At 41.6% G+C, this 20,422-nt stretch overlaps 2 protein-coding genes and 1 non-coding gene across 3 annotated transcripts; all 3 read right to left on the bottom strand.

The window, feature by feature from the left end:
- Window positions 1-735: 735 nt before the first annotated feature.
- hhatlb (hedgehog acyltransferase like, b) lies at window positions 736-7,745 on the bottom strand. The gene is made up of 12 exons (XM_069703543.1): window positions 7,678-7,745; window positions 4,909-5,039; window positions 4,330-4,397; window positions 4,128-4,241; window positions 3,566-3,760; window positions 3,261-3,470; window positions 2,520-2,691; window positions 2,075-2,219; window positions 1,958-1,993; window positions 1,674-1,875; window positions 1,447-1,588; window positions 736-1,361 (listed from the first exon to the last, which is right to left on the bottom strand). Exons 2-12 carry the CDS (start codon window positions 5,012-5,014, stop codon window positions 1,150-1,152), a joined length of 1,602 nt encoding a protein of 533 aa, XP_069559644.1. The 5' UTR covers window positions 5,015-5,039; window positions 7,678-7,745; the 3' UTR covers window positions 736-1,149.
- A 4,057-nt stretch (window positions 7,746-11,802) lies between these two features.
- On the bottom strand, window positions 11,803-18,723 carry gars1 (glycyl-tRNA synthetase 1). The gene is made up of 17 exons (XM_069703536.1): window positions 18,436-18,723; window positions 17,911-18,012; window positions 17,319-17,421; window positions 17,070-17,211; window positions 16,607-16,695; window positions 15,923-15,999; window positions 15,679-15,824; window positions 15,441-15,590; window positions 15,172-15,334; window positions 14,853-15,017; window positions 14,658-14,770; window positions 14,407-14,547; window positions 14,209-14,294; window positions 14,013-14,122; window positions 13,212-13,305; window positions 12,916-13,106; window positions 11,803-12,309 (listed from the first exon to the last, which is right to left on the bottom strand). The coding sequence occupies exons 1-17, from the start codon at window positions 18,682-18,684 to the stop codon at window positions 12,184-12,186; spliced, it is 2,247 nt and encodes a 748-aa protein (XP_069559637.1). The 5' UTR covers window positions 18,685-18,723; the 3' UTR covers window positions 11,803-12,183.
- On the bottom strand, window positions 16,784-16,919 carry LOC138623915 (small nucleolar RNA SNORA84). The gene has a single exon (XR_011311114.1). It is a non-coding gene; the product is annotated as a small nucleolar RNA SNORA84 (small nucleolar RNA).
- Window positions 18,724-20,422: the final 1,699 nt, after the last annotated feature.

The raw sequence follows: 20,422 nt of genomic DNA, 5'->3' as shown, positions 1-20,422 counted from the left end.
TTAGATTTTTGTCATCTTTGAATTGAGGCGCCAGAGTCATTTGTGTGATAGTGAAACTGAATTACTTAAATATTAAAAAAATTTCCCAATTTTGACTGAACATGCAGTTAGCCTTCTGTGTTTCGCAGGACATATCGGTGAAGCTGCAGAAAGACCGGCTTGAGTGCCAAAACCTTTCCGTGTCCACACTCTCTGTTTGCAATGTAGCCTGCCATTTGTTCAACATGTTTTGGTCTTTGTGCTAAACTAATCTAACTGTTGTTGATCAGTTTCACGCAACAAACACATGACGAAACTCAGCGAGACGTGGTCTTGTGATGTTGTCAAGCCAAGCCTAGTAAAGGCTGGAGAGAATTCTAGCTCCACCAAAACACTTTGAAAAATGTCTCCAATTTCCTTTATTGATGTACGCTAGTCACACAAATACATATCACAAAAAAAAAGAAGATGTAATCTCTCTTCTTTAAAGTCCCTAAATGCCTTTTATTCAGATCCAGGAGGGGATTCACAGGTGTGACGTCAGCTCTTCCACTGGACAGTGTTGAAATTGTTTCCAGAGCGGAAGCATCAAACAGGAATTCAGCAGCAAACTAATGATGCAACGCAACGGAAATACCTCGTGGCCTTAATGATAAGACTCCCCATTAACTAGTGTAAAAAGCCCCTCATTCATATTCAAACAGCTCCCTCAGAAAGGTCAAAAACTCCATAAAAACACAAAGTGTAATGCTTCAATCAAATCTTTGCAGTTTAATTTTTTTGCATTATAGAGACAGGTTTCAGTAAAATCACAGTCCCTACATTGTTGTTTTTTGTGTTAGTAATTAAATTGGCTCCTGGATAGCATACAGGTGTACATTCTATGTTACATTAAATATCAGTGACATTTTCTCAATAGTATAAATTCTCCTTTGGTATAAATACTGTTAAATGATGGTAAACTTTATTTACAGTAATCATGGTTTTCTACATCCATTCAAAATGTTAAAAAAAAAATCTAAACTGCCGATAATACTGTTAGCATTTGGACAGCACTCACTACTGTGCTGTTGTATGCTGTATGCTGCTGTAGCGAAAAAATTTCCCCTCGGGGATTAATAAAGTAACTACCTAACCTAACCTATCCTTCATAATTTTAACACCAAATATCTATTCTGCTTTTTCCTTGCTGGGATCTGCGACTGACTGAGCAGCAGGGGGTGCAGCCAGAGGGGGGGTTGGGCTCATGGCAGCATTTGGAAGGGGTGGAGGAGGGAGTGGATCAGGGTCATCTATAAGGGCCTGTCTCCTCTCTCGCTCCTTGATCACTTGAACCAGGCAGTAGGTCACGAACATGACGATGATGGTGGTGATGGGGAAGCCTGCGAAGGTAATTTATTGTTAAAACAGTTGGAAGAAGCTGACCTTCTTCAAAATGAATTTTTTTTTTTTTTTTTTTTAAATCACCTTTAAGAAGCAGACGTTTAGTGACCAACTTGGCAAAGTCCAAACTGTTCAAAGCCAGAACGTTGTACAGCACAATGAACCAGAAGTTGAAAGTGTTGAAGATGGCTCTTATGCGACGGGACATTGCTTCCGACATAGCTATCTGCAAATTAAACATTATTGATATACAATCCACACTTTCCATTATTATCCTTACAGAAATGTAAAGGGAACCTCCTTGAACAAACCTCAAAAGAGGAAAACGGCTCCATGCAGAAGAACTTGGCGGTCCACAGCTCAAAGTTGAGACCGAAACAGTTAAAGAAAGCCCAGATGAGGACCACCTGACAGGGTCCCAACCAGAGGATGGTGACGCCGAAGGTGCACAGTGTCGCTATCAGCTCCTCCACCACATTGTCATGCTTTCCACCCAGGTAATCATACACATACCTGTAAATAATGCCTCATCAGAACCTCTTCATTTGACATGATTAATAAGACTTTACTGTATTTATCTTTCTGAAACACTCACTTGCACAGCCAGTCGTTGATCCCTCTGTCAAAATGGCTACAAAAAAAAAAGGTAAAGTATTACAGAATTATACCATGTACTATCTGAACCAGATGGGATTAAGCTGTGTTAACTCACGTTTCAGCAAAAACATAGAGCATAGTGATGCATTTTGGCGGTTTGGGCGGGTCCAGGTGATCCAGTCTCGACACAGTGTTGATGACTCCAAACATGACTGCCGCTTTTACCCAGTCATACACCAGGTTAAAGTAAGCCAGACCCACTGGAAATATGAAATTATGTGAGCTCCGCTGTCAGTTTACATTCAAATAACGAAAAGTAAAGCTGCCATAAAAATGGTACCCTATGTCTGCAGGAAATATGACAATTTTCTTTGCATGCTAAAAGTTTCTGAGGATTTTAACAGGAAAGAAATCAGAACTAGATTTTTACTCAAATCTAAACAACAAACATGGTTATAAAATGTGGACAATGTTAGTTTCTAATATTTTAATACTCAAACTTCATTTATGGCCCTGCGCACGTTACAGCATCAAAAGATATTCAAATAGGTGGCACAAACCTAGAGCCCAGTCAGAGAGGTGCTTCAGCAGCTTCATGTCAGTGGGGATGGTGAGGATGTACATAAAGTGGAAGAGAACGTCCACGACAATGATGACTCCCAGGTGGATCACGCCCTGCAGGTTGATATTCCACATCTCCCACTCTCTCCTGGTCATGTCCGACTTGTTGGCCTGCAGAGGGCAGCAAACATTTGTTCCAACTACCAATACAGCCAGAGACCTCCAACCTCAACAGAACAAGAGCAGTCTTGTGTTCTGTATGTATACAGTATAAATCAGACTGGTTTTGTCGTTGATGCAATCTGTATGGACCGCTGAGTCTATCCTTCACATTACCACAGAACATAAGAGGAACTCAATTTATTCTCGTGTTTTCTAAATCATCTCATCTCTACATGAATAGTAATCAAAGCAAAGGAAATCAGCAATTTAAGATCAGTGCTGGATCCCCAAGTCATTTTCAAAAGAGTGATTTCCAACCTTGAACTCAAAAGACACCAGCAGTGATCAATTAACATGATAGGAAAGCTGAAAACAGCATTACACAAGCTGGATAATTCAGCTAAACAGGGGAAAAAAAAAAAAAAAAAAACGGGATGTCAAAATTAACCATAAATCTAAAGGAGACATTGTTTTCTTTTAAGGTGCAAAAACACAACATAAAAATGTCATATGTCCATTAATGCCTGAACTTCTGGTTATATGACTGTGATTAATGCTTAGAATATAGTTCAACTTACTTGAACATAAAATTTATCAAAGGTCATGATGGGCCCAAAATAGAAGAAAGGGAGGTAGAAGTTATACTTGAGTAGCTCCAGGATATTGTAGTTCCCATCCTTCCTTTCACAGTTCTCCAAAGCGAAGCTCATACAGCGCATGATCGTAAACCCACAGCCTCCGTAGAAGAGAACGTGACGCAGATCAAAGTCGCCCTCCACAAAACCCGCCTGTATGGAGGAGAAAGAGTAAACCAGGAAAGAGATACAATGCCGAATATTTCTTTCTTTCTTTTTTTTTTGTAAAGAGAAGGCCAGCAGTTTACCTGCCAGGACACGAAGGGTTCGCACTTGAATGTAGCGAGGGTGCAGAGACCAGTGACAAAGCAAAGCCAGCGGATTTTCACTAAGGAGACACTGTAGAGCAGGATGCAGTGGGACAGGATGAGGGTGATGTAGGTCCAGCCCATACTGGTCCACACAGCCAGCAGACCATACACCATGTACACCAAGGACCTGTACTGTGGGAGAGAAAAGAAAGAAAAGATTCAATATTTTCTCTAAAAGTCACTCCAGTAATGAAGCTCGTGTCTCTCCACCTGCTCCCATTTATCATCTGCTGTTCAGCTAAAAATATAAAAAAGCTACAGTGTCATGTTGTAAAAATAAATTGCAATAAAGGGGATTACAAATGTCACAAAATATTCACAATGACACGATGCAGTGGGAGATAAATTCAGCTCAGACAGCCTGATGGTTTCTTCCACCTCATCTCAAAGTGGCTCAGTCTTTTACAAAGGCCGTTAACCCTAGCAGGAGATGATGGATCACTACTTTACTCTTCCTTCAGCAGCTCAGTGACAATAATCAGTCAGTGAGTAGAAGCACCTGTGGAGCCAGCATGGAGCAGATCTTGGCAAACAGCACATGGCCAGAGAGAGCAAACAGGATGTGCTCCCTGAAGGTGGAAAACCACATCACCCATTCGAAATCAGCCGTATCCTGCAGATCAGCGAGTAAAACAATCAAAAATAAGATAAATATTTACATTAATGAGAAAGGTCTTGATGAGCTGTAAACACTTTCTTACCATTTTCCTCCCAAAGTAGTACCATCCTGGCGTCACACTGGTTTTGAACGTCTTTCTGTTGGCATTGGCTGAAAACCGGACAGAAGGAAACAAATTCAAATATACGTTGCATGTTTTCTTGTCCTTGAATGCAAATGTGAAACTTTTGTTCCAGTGAAATAAATGCAGGTCGAACACAGGACCTATTTTCTTCTTGTGCTCTGTGGTATTAATACCGACACCTGATCTCCTCAGCGTAGTCTGCATAGCTCGAACTCTTCACACAGTAACACTGTCCCCATATGTATACTGCACATTGTGTTGTCAGTACATGACTGCACTACAGGCGGCTCAAGATAAACATCATGTCTTAGGTTAAGGATCCCACATGAACCTCAGTCAAGGAAACTAATGCACTGATTGGTTTAAGGTGTATTTGTTCTGTATTAGCAGGTTAATTAAAAAGCATGATATTCTACAATTATTTTGTGTGTGTGTGTGTGTGTGTGTGTGTGTGTGTGTGTGTGTGTGTGTGTGTGTGTGTGTGTGTGTGTGTGTGTGTGTGTGTGTGTGTGTGTGTGTGTGTGTCATCATACTCACAACTGGACACCTCAAAGACCCAGCTGGCCGCCCAGAACATGGCCAGACACAGCACCGTGTTGTAGAAATAGATCTCATATTTGGGTAGAGCAGCTCTGATCCCCATGCTGATGCAGAGAGGAAGCAAGAACCTAAACACAAACCACAATCAGAGCAGTCGACACTTTATCTGCACAACTTCTGTACAGCAGAAAGGAAGTGACATTATTGCTGTCAACCAGTGTGCAGTCCTGAACAAGCAGCTGTACGCTTAAAAGTAAAAATAAGTGTGTTACAATTTGGTGTACGAGAGTAATCTCCTCCATTATTTTCAATAATGGAACTAAAATAGACTTTTGAACAACTCGATCATTGTTAATTTAGGAAGCTGTCGGGGGTGAACTTCTGCACTCTCTGCAGTTACACATTGTCAGTGGTGTAAAGAAACAGAAGACATTTGCTTCCTGTGATGCAGGTACTGCACTGGAGGAATTTTTCTTTCTATGACACTTGATTTAGGATTCAAAAAGTACTTCTGCAGTACAGCCTTGTACAACCTGGACCATCTACAACATTATTATACAACTTCAACATGAACACATCAACTATTTAATGCTCTAAAGGGAGAATTTTTTATTTTTAAACTAAAGAACGTTGTATTTTTTTAATGACTACATTTTCATGTTGGTCAAGGTGCAGCTACTTTATACACTGTTGGGGAGTTTAACCTCAATAGATTCAGGATTTCCTTTTCAAAAACTGTATCTGCAAAATAACTTCATTTGTTTATATTTTTGACTGCTGGCCACACTTATATAAAGCATTTGTGCTCTTTTGTTGCTTCGTCCTATTATGTCAAATACTGATATCGACATTCACCGGCCACTTTATTAGGTATACTGTGCAAAAGTAGCAGGTTGGACCCCCTTTTGCCTTCAGGAAGGTCTGACTTCTTCATGGCATTGATTCACTAATGGTGCCAGAAACATTCTTTAAAGATCTTGGTCCATATTGACATGATTGCATAAAATCAAATGCTTTGTGAGCAGCACTTTCATAAAATAAATCTCAATTTCCACCACAACCGAAAGGTGCTATATAGGCTGGAGATCTGGTGTATGTGTGGAGGCTATTTCAGTACACTGTCATGCTCCAGATTATATGAGCTATGTGACATGCCGTGTTATACTGGGATTAGAAGATCGGTGCACTGCTCATAAGGGACGGGCATGGTCAGCATCAATACTCTTATTATTTATGCTCAATTAAGGGGCCCAAAGTTGTTAACACTATACTATAATTAATACTGTGATAAAAACTATTATCAGACCAGGGAACTTGGGATTCACAGTAATATCGGCACGTCAGGTATCAGCCGATAAAAGCTTTGAAGGGAAATATTGGCATCAGCCTGAAATGAACAATTCTGCCAATACAATAGGCTAATAGGCCAAAACATACAATGCTTGACTTGAAATAACTATCTCATATTTCACACAACATAAGTTAAAGTTGTTTTCTTATTTTACCCAGTGAATGGGCTCACTTTGAAAAGCACGATTATGCATCTGCCAGTTGGCTATCATATTGGTTTAATGTGTTAATTCCACTACAGGAGACACTTGGGGCAGGAGGGGGGCAGGAGGGGTGGGGGAGTCTATGTCTATTCTTGTATTAGCACTGGCAATCGGCCAGAGGGTTGGAAAATATTGAATATTGGTTTAAAAAATAAATAAAAAAATCTGCTATTGTGCATCCTTACTGGCAGTGTTTTTCCAATCTAACATTGTCCAATTTTGGTGAACCTGTGCCCACTATAACCTCCGTTTCTGGTTCTTGGCTGACGAGTAATACGACGTTTGACTTGTGCTTTCAGAGACGCTCGTCTATATATGTCCATCTAACAGGTTGACAAAGTCTGGCTATTCTTCTCTGGCTTCTGCCATCAATAAGGAATCTAGATGGGTTTTTTTCTTAGTAGATCAGCCCGTTTCTGAAATACTCAAATCACCTTTCTTCCCCGCTGATTTGAACTGCAGCAGATCTTGAGCCTTTCTAAAAAAAATAATAATAATTAAAAAAAAGCCTATAACTGCACTGAGTTTCTGTCACGCCATTGGCTGCTTGCTTTAATCAGCAGTTGGACAGGTGTACTAATGAGATGACGCTACCAGGAGGACTCGTTTTCCCTGTGCGGAATAATGCTTTTAATTTCATGTTCCTGATTTCTACACATTTCACACTCGCCGAGGAAAGAGCAGCGGATGGCAGATGAATACAATTGAGAGGTAAAAAATATCAACAAAGTGCAGCTGCCTGCTATTTTTAACCTAACAAACTTCTCTCCGGTGAATTTCTGCAGTCGTCTTTAAAAAAAAAAAAAAAAAAAAAATTCAGAACACGGTAAAACAATTTATATTATGCTTTTATTGTATTATACTTTGTAACAGTCAAATTAGAATCATCAAATTTAGTTTGTTTTTGTTTCACATTTCCACGCTGAATGACATAAACGCGAAGCTACAATAAAACCTCTCCCCGTTTTCTCGTCACAATGTCCGGGAGAGATGGCTGCTGTGGAAAATGCCACACGGTCACGCACTCCAGTTTGTCCTCCGCGCCACCTGTTGTGATACTGACCTTGAAGCGAGCAGTTGCAAGCCCAGAACAATTTGTTTAACAAACCTTTTCAGTTTGTTTAAAAGGAAGGGTGGGATTGTGGGGGACACATTAAGATATCATAATAGATATTAAAAAAAAATAAAAAAAAATACATAGAACAAAACTTACTGTAAACATCTGCTGTGGTTCCACGGTGCGCAGGGTGGGCTGCCGGTCCCTCTGACTCCCTGAGAGGGAGCTGCCACCGGTTAAAGGTGACATGATGTATTTATACTCTGACCACTGACACACAGGGGGGCGGAACAGGAGGGCTGCTAAAGCAGTATAATAGACTATAAAACATACAACATTGGGAATATATAAAGATCTATTATCTTGGGTATTTGATAGGCTATAACTTATCTTGCATCCCCAAATGATGCAATAAAGGGTTAACCTGTACCTAAACTCACTCACTGCAGCTGTCTGTCAACTTAATACAAAAAAAAAAGTTACATTTCTTTTTAACTGGATGAAAATATAATTATATGAATTGTATTTGTTTTGTCTGCATTGCATTACACTGTTTAACGTTGTAGATTTTGTGTGATTTATTTCTGCAATTTCAAATTAAAAGACCTCCTGTCTTCTTTCTCTCTGTGTTATTTTCCATATTCCTGGTTGCCAGATCTGTTTTGGGAAGGTCTTAGCCTGTTGCAATTTTGAACTGTAGCCAAATGTCCATGCCTCAAATTCTACTCCAAACAGCGAGCTGTGAAACAACACGCAGTGCCGACTAGTGACAGTACAACAAAATACAATACAGTGAAGTTCAGTGGTGTCATTCAAGCTGCAGAAGCAAAGCAACAGAGAAAAGAGCGATACAGTATGTGGTGTTTTTGGCGAGGTCAATTCAAGGTTACAGTATAAAGAAAATGTCTATAACATGGCTGTCTTTTTTTGCTTTCACAGAGCTGTGCGTCCATTAGGAGATGTGAAGAGGGGTGCTCAGGTGACACTGTGATGTAGGAGGCCTGACAGGACTGTTAACCCTCCAGTCTGTTGTGTGAGTAGTTTTCCTTCAGTCTATTTGGCACATACTTCATCTGTGTATTATATGCGTGAACAGATCTACAGATAAAGATACAATCCCACAAATTAATATTCTATCTATCATCTGTACAATCAAATGGCATGGTCTATGTTTAAATTTGTAAACCATATCCGATGGAATAAAACAGCTTTTCCCAGTATATAAAACTATTGATAAGAAAAAAATTAAGATAATAGCCTATTTAAGATTATATCTTGTTAGACCATTTTTATTGACAGGGTCCTTGTGTGTACTGGAGTTCCAGTCTCATTTCCTCTTCAAGCTCCCTAGTTAACACAATACATCTTTCTTCTTTTTTTTTTTTTTTTTAATCAACACAAAAACTGAAGTACAAAAATGGCAAATTGTGGTTTTACGCAGACGATTTCTTGGCCAAGTGGTAACTATCTGGAGTCTCGACTGGTTCCATGGCAACCGCTCACAGCCTAGAAAATGTCAGACACGTACATAAGTGGGCAAACTGTTGTCTTCACACTTTTTTGTGAGGATTAAAAAAAAAAAAGACAACATTTGAAATAAGGAGATTCAAAGTTGCTGATATTGTATTTTGGATAGAATTTAACTCCGGTCGAGGCAAATGGCCGCCCAACTCTGAGCCTGGTACCAGCGGAGTTTGTTCCTCCTACCTGTCGCTTGCGTAGGAATTGTTGAATTGTTGAATTGTTGGGTCTTTCTCTATAATGTTGTAAGATTCTGTTGTAAGGACTTTGCTGTTAAGTTCCCTGAAATAACTGATTTGGCGTAATATAAATAAAATTGAAATGAAGTGGTCGTTTCCCTTTGCGTCAGACTTTATGGTAAGCTCCTCTCCTGCCTCCGTATCAAACTCTTCTTAAAACGAAATAATAATGAATTGAAATCTGGACATTAGTATCATAACTGGTGGAAGAGGTGCACAAATTCTTGGCTTCTTCTAAAAGAGGAATCATTAATCCGGCGCTACGGTGGCAGGGAAAGTAAATTCCTGGACATGAAATAAATCATAGTAAAATGAGACAAAACAATGATTCCCACTGAGATCTGATTCCTGTTCTGAAACAGTCTTACCGTCGTCTGTGTTTCTTCCCCCTGCCGGATGCACAGTGAGTGCATGATTCTGCCAATGCCAAAGGAGGGCTTGGTTACACTGGGAACAATCTCCTCCACTGTGGCCGGAGAAAATGTAGACGGTTGTTTCCCCACAGGAACAACACGCTGTTCTACTCAACCGCTAGAAAGCAGGTTTCATGTCACCTTCTGTCATGCAGGACTTTCTGGAGCCTCCGTCTTTAATGAGTCTGAATGTTTTGCCCTCTGGCTCAAAGGACGATTTCGCTAGAGACAGAAACACAATATAAGCAAATAAAAAAATAAAAACAAATACGGAAAATAAATCAACTTTTATGGCAAAGGTCCTTTCCAGCTGATGTAGCATTTATCACGGACAGCCACGTACTCCTGCTAGCGTGAACCTGAACATTTACAGTTTTGTGGAAGAAACCGAGAAGTAAAATGGGAATTTGATTCCAAAAATATTAATAAGCCCAAATCAGACAACAGAGGGAATGCCAATGCATCAGAGACTTTACATTTCTATTCTGATTTATTAAAATCCTTGTCTGTGATCAGTTCGGTTTCAGTCTGAAAAAATAATAGGGTCTGAAAAACTGCATGTTATGTAGTCCTTTACAGAACTCACTTAAAATACAATAGGAAAGGTTTCACAAACAGGCACGTATAGACAATAAGTAGTTCACTTAAAAATGAAAATGTATTCAAACTTTTGACATCGGACACAACAAGCTTCCTATAAGGACCTATACCCTAACCCTTTAAGTCCATGGTCATTTTGGCTAAGAAATCTTTTTCGATGTTGCACTCTCCACGCTTGGTATCATTTCTTTCAGCACAAACTATAAACTGTATAGCTCCAAGTCTGACTTTTCTAAAACTTTTGTTCAATTTAACAAAGTATAAAGCTGCCTACACGCGCCTCATTGATAATCACTCAAAATTGGAGGAAAAATATTGTGTCATTCTTTATACACAGAAATCAGAATCCAGGATATGGTGCTGCCTCCACACAGCTGCAGGATGTTGTTCTTGAAGGAGCCAGTACTTCTTCCGTCTTAACACTGGGCGCGCTGCATTGCTCCTGCCAATCTGTTTTCACTTTGATTCAAGCCGTCTTTAGTCCTGACAGACGAGTGGAGGCGCTTGTGTCCTCTCAGTACGACTCTGGTGAACTGTGTCATCTGTAACCGGGACTTTTTGTTGCATCATCTCGGAAGCTCATACAAAATTCATTCACTCTGCCAGAAATATAGAAGTGAGCACTATAGTCTATCATTACCAGCCTGGTGCTGCATGCTTTGGGCGAGTGAACTCCCACAGGGGAAAAAAAATTAAATAACTGAGGCTGTTCTGCTCTGCAATCGGAGCACACAGACAAGTGACTACATTGCATCGAGACCCAGAATGCGGTTATTTGATTTAACAGAAATACATTTCAGACGTATGCTCCATCTAAGCAATGTATAAAACTAGATTTTGACACCGAGCACCTTCTAAATGAATAATAATGCAAACGTCACTTTAAAGAAAGACGACCATTTAAAGAATTTTCACATTTTAAAAAAAAACGTCGGTCTGTTCAACCTTTCAATGGAGCCAGTAACGGACACATTTTTTTTAATATTAGAAATAATTTCATTTGTTGATTACTACGTAACATCGAGTTGTTATGACAATTTAGTTTATTTTTTGGCAGAACAAATGGTAAAAGTTTAGGTGTGGTTGTAATTATTGTTAAGCGTAAATTATTCCGTTCATGTGACGTGTGCAGGGAAGAAAAAGTTTGGATCGCATACAACGTACAACAACTCTGGCAGGATCGATCGTTGGAGAGAAGCTACGAAGGATGTACAAAACGGATGGAAAATGAAAACTTGAATTTTTGGATAAATAAGCGGAAAACTCAGAATGGATCTCCACCAATTCTTTTTTTGGACTTTTAGACTATTGCAGGACTATTGGAGTACGAGTCAAAACTATAAACCTGCTGCCAACTAAAGGATCTTGTGAACCAAGTTTAATTTGTCCCGACAGAGCCATGATTGGACTTGATACTCCGATACAAGTGATCACAGTTGCATGCCTCGCTGAACAGTAGTGGTTGTGTGTTGCTCAGTCTGTGGCGCTCCAAAAACTCAGTACGACAGTTGTCTGCCCGTGTCCAGTAAGTGCTGGCTGCTTTTATTGAACCAGTTAAACATCTCCAACCAATCTGCCGGAAAACTGGAATGGCGGAAGCCTCCTTCCACCGACAACAACCTGATTACATTTTCTCCCTTTTACAACAGACATGGTCATACATGGATGAAATGCTGCTCATCGAAGAAACAACAGTCCTGTGCAAGCTTTTCCACAACTGTTAGATATGATAAATACATGACAAATTGGTGATTACAGTGGCGTGGAACACAAAGAGGGCTCAGCGCACCACTTTAACTCGTCACAATACAGTTGCAGTTCTTTTCCTGGTGGTGCATACGCAACGAGTCCGTGGATGTTCATGGAGTGACTGGCAGACGAGTGAGCTTTTACTCTTCAGACGTGTCCTTCTTGCTGGTCTCCTGCCCTTCAAAGACGGGGTACTTGCTCTCTACTTCAGCCCAGGTCATCGTGCCGTTGGCCAGATCCCGAACAATCACGGGCAGCTCACTGACCTGAGGAGACAGAAGAGTGTTGATGGAGTTTCTGGATTTGAAAAGAGAACGATGGCTTATCGTGAGGTGGTAATGGCTCATTACACCACCAGTATGTTGACAGAGTAAAGAAACTGTGTCGATCGCTGCAGCTTGTCTCCAGAGGATATGAAAGCGTGTCAGTGGCGACTTATGTTTTTGTGATCATGAGCATCACTCAGTCTCCGCTCCGCAATCACTGCAGATACAGGAGTAAAACAGGAAAACACACTTGAAGCCTCAAAAGACACTTCAGGTTGTGGTTTCGGGCCTAAAACCCCAAGTGAAACCCGAGTCCGTTGTGTTCGCCGCTGTATTGATTGAAACAGAGGAGAGTCTGTTCTCTCAAACATGTGTGAAGCGGGCAACTGAAACACATCCAGTATCGACACAATGCTACGTTTAGTTTCATTCAGCTCAGCGAGCTGATAAAATTCATCACCGTGGACACTCATCAGAAGAGTGGCACTCCAGACTCGACTGCTTGTGCGGAAGGACTGATTTGAGGAAAAGACCCTGATTTAAAAGAGAATCAAAGGACCCTGATGTGAAGAAACAACAAAATATCAACAGGAACTGGTTCCTTACCTCGGCTCTGATTTGCCTCATTGAGTCGCGGTCTCTCAGAGTGGCTGTGTGAGGCATCTTGTTCACCGTGTCGAAGTCAATGGTGATGCCGAACGCCACGCCGATCTCATCCGTCCTGGCGTAGCGCCGCCCGATGGATCCTGAGGAGTCGTCCACCTTGTGAGACACGCCGTTTTTGGTCATCGCCTCAGCTGAGACGAAGAGCGAGGAAAAACAATAAGTAAATGCAGAGCGCACCATTTCTCTTGAATCTCCAGTGAGACAGATATGGAACATATCATTATGTGGACACTTACATAATTCCCTTACGAAGGGCACGAATTCTTGGTTTTGGCTCAGAGGCAGGACGGAACATTTGTATGGAGCTACGGTAGCAGGGAAGCCAAAGTACTGCAAACACAAGAATTCATTATTACAGGCTGCCAGCAAACGCACCAATGCATGCAAAATCCTACTATAGTATTCAGTAGGAGTGAGTGGTACCACGTTTTCTAGGACTGTGATAGAATAATTAAGACTAGGTTTAATTAGGTCACTGCTTGTCATCTTTCATAAACTGTTGTCATTCAATTTCACTATTTCTATTTCAGCAGCATGACTAATAACAGTCATAACATCAGAGTTAATACCAGCGAATGATTATATTCAATATAATTAAGCCGCTTTGCACCTAAAAATACTCCAAACTATAACAGTGTCTGAACTCCATGTTGTTTAAAGCTGGACCCACTTGGTTATGTCCCTCTATTCAGAGATGAGAAATTAAACTGATTCAAATTGAACCCGCTTCTGAACACCTTTATGGGGCATTTTGCATGAACATTAAATTAAATTGGGAAACTGTGTTAAGTGGCCCGGGACTTATCAGCAGCTCCGTAAGCAGCTGCAGGAATATATAACTTCTCAATTCTTAGTCTGTTGCTGCAGAAATGGACTTGAAAGAAATGACGTTACACAGAGAAGGAACATAAATGAATAGAAACATGATAAATAGTAAACAAACTGGAAGGAGTGAACGCTTCTCATTGATAACATTTTTCATGGACAGAAATGTCACTTTAAAATGTAAATACTGTATCACCCGGTTCCGAACTTACCGTTCTTTGCTCGTCGCCTTCTCTGACATGGAATGTGTGCTCAAAGATGGTGTGCATGATCCTCCCGATGCCAAAGGAAGGCTCAATTACGTTGGGAACGACTTCCTCCACTGTGGATAACGACGACAGAGAGTCGGGTGTTATAAGAGCCGCCTCCAAAATAATTCTCTTCAGGTCAACATGAGCGAAACCTCACCGTGCAGCGTCTTCTGGAAGCGCTTCACGCTGACCATGTCCTTCGTGAGTTTGAACGTCTTGCCTTCTGTCACGATGGTGAACTCTCTGAAAAGTGAGAATAAGATACTGACTGATTTTTGGAAATGACAAAATCACAACCTTTTTTATAAGGTGCCCGTACTTCCCCCGCCTGACTCGGATGAACAGCAGCACTCACCCGGTCTCATTGAGCAGCTGCTCCTGCTCTGTGATGAAGCATTCGTCGCACACAGACAGATACTCCATGGCTATCTTAGCATCCTTCTTATACGCCTTCCCAATGGCTCCTTTGTTGGGCTCAAACTGGACGACATTTACAGTTTTGTGTGGAGAAGTTAAGGAGAAACGCTGATGACTGACCAACACCCAAATGCTCAAAAAGTCGTTTGAGGACTTTCTTTGCAGCGTTAAATGCTGCTGCAGTTCAAGGATATCGGTTCTTTTAGAGGCTTCTCGGCAACGAGAGGGACCTTTGTGGCTCGCGCGTGGCACAGCAGGTCGAAACAAGACCGGTCAGCGCAGCCCACAATTTCAATCCAGCCCTACAAGGGACAAACATCACTTTGAGCGACAGTCTGAAGACAGCCTGAAAACGCTACAAGAAAACACTGCGATGGAACGTACGTAGGAGGTTTTGGCTTCAGCGTCCCAGCAGTCACAGGCGTAGTGAGCCATCTCGTTGTCCATGTGCTGTCGGAAGCGCAGCTTGTCTTTGGCGATACCAACTTTAGTAAGATAGAGGTAGATCCTCCCGATGAAATATCCCAGGACGGAGTTATTGATCACTCCCTGAATGACACGGGAAACACAGTTTTTAGTTCCTTTTTAATAATTTGAATTAATCTGAATTAGAGTTTTGAGGCTATCCAATCAAGAAATAAGTACCACAAACATTCAGGTAGTTGTCATTTTACCCAGCCCTGCTTCAGTATCGGACATGTACCTGCTCCACCGCGTCCCCCAGCCGCCACATTTTTGCAGACTGTCCGCTGGTCTGAGCCTTGGAGGAGTACAACATGATATCCAGGTCAGCTAAATTGGAGAATTTTGGGTGGACCTTTTCATTGGGGTCCACAAAGTGCTCGATCTCAGCCATGGTGAACTCTCTGCACAGAAACATGGAGCAGTTTAATTCCCGTTTCTTCTTTTTTCTTTTTTTTTAGGACACAACCAAAATTAGTAAAGCAGTCGATGGGCGAGAGGATCGCTCACCTAACACGAATGAGTCCAGAGCGAGGAGAGATTTCGTTCCTGAAGGAGTTTCCTATCTGAGCAGCGGCGAAGGGCAGTTTTCCCTGGTTGAACTCCAAAAGACGCTTGAAGTTGAGGAAGATTCCCTGAGCTGTTTCAGGCCTTAGATAGCTGCAAATTCAGATTGATGAAATCAATCAATGACACGAATGTGACAACATAAAGAAAAGTTTCTGCAGAGCATTGCGTCTCGTCGTACCCTGGCATATTCCCCCCTGGTCCAATGGACGTCTGAAACATCAGGTTGAAGGACATGGGAGCCGTGAGCTCATTCCCTGTGGTGGGAGACTTGACGTTGTATTTCACAAACAGATCGGTCAGCTGTTGTTGGCTGTAGTTGTCCATCTGAAAGGGCATAAAGCAAGTACAGGGATTTAATAACATTGTCCCTTTTCTGCCACATGATTCCCTCAAAAGAGCATTTTGTCTCTGTTACTACTAACCTGAGTAGTGACCTCCTCCATCTCAGCCTTCTTCTCCGCTGTGCATTTCTTATCAGACATCAGTTTTTGAAGATGGGCTGCAAGAGACAGAAAAATGTAATGACTGCTTTAACAAACGGGTGTATTGATATCTGACCGTAAATGTAACGCACAATTTATTATCAACACTAGTTTTCCCGCCTTGGCGTATATTGCCAAATGTCACTTATTGTTGCTCAGTCACTACGTAGCATTACTTGACATATTTTAGTTATTACATAACATGTTCAAGTTTCATCAGATCAGTTATTTTGGGGCATCTGGACAAATTATTCTCCACGTCTTTCACGATCCGACATGCTGTCCCTTCACCGCTTTTGGCTGAGTTCCAGCCTCTGTGCTCCGAAAGCCCCGTGTGATTTCTACCGGTTCAGCCACTTCCTTTCCCCCTCAGGCACAGCAGTGATACTTAGAGACCGACCGACCGGCAGCAGTCACTGACAGAACAAGTTTGGACAGTGTCCATCCCTCGCGTCTGCAGAGTCCCATGAATAATACCGATTTTAAACTTTTGAATTCTGCTGCTGGCCTTTGCAGGATGACTAATCTTTTAGTTTACACAGCAGTGGAAGCCATCTCTAAATGTTCTCCACAAAAAAACAAAAAAAACAAGCATTAGTTAAAAAAAGAAAACTAAAGCCTTACCTTTGAGGAGGTGGTCAGCCCTGAAGCATTCACCATTCTTGACATCTTTCACCATGTAGTCCGCAAATTTGTCCACGTGTCCCGAAGTCCTGGCGAAAGAACAACGCAATAACTGAAGAATCAGATTCATCCAGAGGAAAAAAAAAAGAGGAAAGGGTTCATTTTAATTTCATTCAACAGTGTATCTGCAACCGGGCTATGGAAGGCTGCTATAGTGGCGGCTTCCATGCATAAAATCACAGAAATCGATATGCGCCTGTTAATAAAAACCCACAGTTCAGCACTTTGGAGCCGACTGCAGGAACCACCAGGCACCTTTTTCAGCAGTTTCCGACACAGCCGTCAATTATATATACATGAACAACGAGCAAGAACATTCAACTTTTGGTTTATCTTTCTAATTTCCTTTGACTACAAAAGCACGTGACCGACACGGCAGACAAAAGCATCTCGGTGCACCTACTTGAGGACAGTCTCGGGGGTGAGCATGGTGCAGTCGATCTCCAGGATCTGCTCCTCCTGGATGAAGTGCTGCCTCCAGGCCTGCAGGATGTTGTTCTTCAGGGCACAGCCCACAGGGCCGAAGTCGTACAGGCCACTCACACCTGAGGAGCACGACTGCATGGTAACAGAACGCTTAAAGACCGTGTTGTACGTTGGTTTAAGCACCAACCCAAACCTTCATTTCCACTGTTGGCAGTTCAAGCCTTACCTCCATAGATGGCAAAGGCCTGGTCGTAGAAAAATCGCCTCTTGAGGGTGTCCTCCATCTTGGTTCTGTCAACTATGTCATCTTTGGGTTGTAATGCCAGTTCCTGCGAGTTTTAACGTACAATTTTAAATCCACGAGGCACAAAAATACTAAAGACAAAGCTGAGCTCTACAACCAAGATCAGTTTAGAAATATCTGAACATTAAAGTTCATTCTTGGCCTTCAAGAAAACTATTGCCTATTTTAAAACATCAAGCCTTAAAGTTCCACTTACTAGCTTTCACAGTGTTCATTGCACCACACAGTTCTCATTTAGCAAATTGGGCTGACTCGGGTGTTATTATGTGACACTATGTTGTAATGCATATTTCTCAGATTAAAAGAAAAAAGTGCTTCAACATTCACAGCACATCCGGCTGAAATAATTGTGGCGGAAACATTTCGTGTGTCATCATGCAAACAGGTTACAGCAGGACCTGGCCGAGTCTGTAAATATGTTGCTTCACTAAGCAGAGTACATTCAGACTGAGTTAACTGCATTTTAATGCACCGCACTACTACGGTACTACTACACGGTGATTAAATAACTTACCTTGGCCTCCAGAGTTCTCTTTCTTGCTTTCAGTTCAGCCACAGCTTTAGTAACATCCACATCTGGAGCTCCTTCCTGTTTCATTTGGCGCACCAGCTCCCCCTAAAACGGAGAGAAGAGGCTTGAGACTTCCACACAGAAAACCACTGAGCCAGCAAACAAACACCGTTCAGCTCGGAGCATTGTTTACAAAGCGATCAGCTGATTGTTGGATTTTTTTTTTTTTTTTTAAACTTGGCCTCCTTTCTAAACCCCACCCTGCTCGCAAATGTCTGCAACAACAGCCAGAGCTCACTGAAACGTGGCAAAGGGTGCAGACATGACTGTCGGCGTGCTAACGTTAGCAGTTAGCTGTCCTCATTCATTGACAGCTTCGTGAGCAGGTTACCCGGTCAGCCCGACGGGCTTCCAGGCGGAACACGAGTCTAAAGGCCCCCCCCCCCCCTCCAAAAAGAAAGAAAGAAAGATACCCTATCATATAACCTTAACTCGCCAAGTCAGGACAAAGCGATAAATCAGCGTCACCTGTTCTTTGACTGCAACCCTCAAAGGGGCGAGAATCTCTTCAACGTCCATGGTTTGTCCTTCCGGCAGCTGCAGCCTCGTCTTCTTCTTCTTGTTGTTGTTACACGAGCAGACCGACGTTGAAAACGGCCTGTTTCCGGGCGGGTAGCGGAGCGACTGCTGAGCGAACCGGACCGCGGACACCGGGCGGAGGGAGGAGATCTCAGTGCTGGTCCTCAGCAGTGCTGATGCTGCGCTGCGGAGAAGCATGGACCGCCGTAATGCGAGAACCGGAGAATGATGAAATCTCTGGAAATAAGTAAACTCCGCTTCTGGTCCGGTTTAGCACTTTCGCTAACACAGCCTCGTACGCTTGGTGATGTAGTGGCAGATTCGTCACAGTCAAATAAAATAACATAAAAATGTATAATTTTTTTTTTTTTTTTTTTTTAATTAACAACGCTCCCTGAAAAAGAATTAAACCCAGCTAAGGGGCGACTAAAGCTATGTAAAGAGTGAGTCTGATTATCACCTGATGTTGACGTAAAACTCTCCTAATTTAGACTAATTATATTAAAATGTGCCATTGAAATGAAATTACATTTTGCCTATTTTGAAGCTTTCGGGTTTACTTAAGTAATGGGTTAATATATTGGCATTTATTCAACTTATTTTATGCCAATTGGCTACAAGACAGTCAAATCTAACCGAGACTGCTATGAGGCTATTTTAGTTTATGATTTCATTAGCTTATGATAGGATTATTGAAAAGTACAGCAATTAAGATGGGGTAATAGTCACTTGCTGTTCAGTATTTACTAGGGTCAAAACTATTGAAAACAGGTTTTTTTTTTTTTACTTCTGAGGGATGGCCCTTATAACAGTCATAGAAATGGTTGTTTTTCTTTACACCACAACTTCTGCTGGAGTTTTGACCCTTTAAGACAGCTTTTTGTTCCCCATACACATTGTAAGTAGATGTTGTACCAAAAGGGTCCTCTCTACTTCTGCAGTTCAATCTTTTTAACTTCAATAGTTCAATATTATATTATTATTTGAATTACTTTCTTAAAGCATCAGCAGCTCAGGAAACTATGTGCCTTTTTCCTTCAGCATCTTCCAAAAAATGTCTGGCTTGTAAATCGAAACATAAGATTTGATGAGATGCATTTTTTCAGATCCTCCTTGTTCCTTCGTCGTCTTGTGTTGTTACAGTTACAGACAACACAAGAGATCAGAAAAACTACAGATCTCACATAAACCCTCAGATATCAGTGAATCCACAGTAAAAAATCAATTCTGTGATATTTTCGTCATATGATTCCTTAAGCAGAATTGGCTTTTTGTAAAAGCAAGGACTCAATCATCCCTCTCACCAGATAAATCTCAGACAATTCAAGTATCCCCAGGGCTCAAATCTCATCATCTCAAACTTATTAAAACCTGTCCTGATTCTGTAGAGAAATTACAAGAAGTGACCTTTTCTGTTTCAAGTATTTTTAACACCCCTCGTGTCAGCGGAAAAAAAATTCCTGCCATGTGATTGACGAATGGCTGATTTATCAAGGTCTTTCCAGCTCAGCTCCTACTCTGTCGAAACCTGCAGGCCAGACCCCGTTTGAGATTCTTGCCCCTAAACAGCCAGAAGGTCCTTGCTGACGCAACCAGCTTCATTCATTTTGTGGCAAATTCCACCGATTCATTGCAGCTTTTTCACACCACACATTTTTATTTGTCATTGTAGGAAAAGCAAACGTGTTACAACGTTAAAGAGGGGGTTCCAGTTCAAGTGTCAATGACAATGAACCAGCCTAAACAATACCAGGACCCTGGAACTGATACCGCAACAGTAAAGGAAATTTAGCAAATCATTTTCCGAACAGCTGTACTTTTCCTACCATGGCATGTCAAATATCAGAACATTTCATGACCTTTTACTCCACAGTAAAAGTTCTCAGATTCAGAAATACTGTGTTTTCTGCTGTGTAACTATTAAAAGAGTCAGCTA

This window comes from Brachyistius frenatus, unplaced genomic scaffold (genome assembly GCF_029030835.1).
Source record: "Brachyistius frenatus isolate BFR_SWC_R1_liver_20210118 unplaced genomic scaffold, ASM2903083v1 Contig_47, whole genome shotgun sequence".
In the NCBI taxonomy this organism is placed as follows: domain Eukaryota; kingdom Metazoa; phylum Chordata; class Actinopteri; family Embiotocidae; genus Brachyistius; species Brachyistius frenatus.
This window is presented reverse-complemented; position numbering and strand designations above follow the sequence as displayed.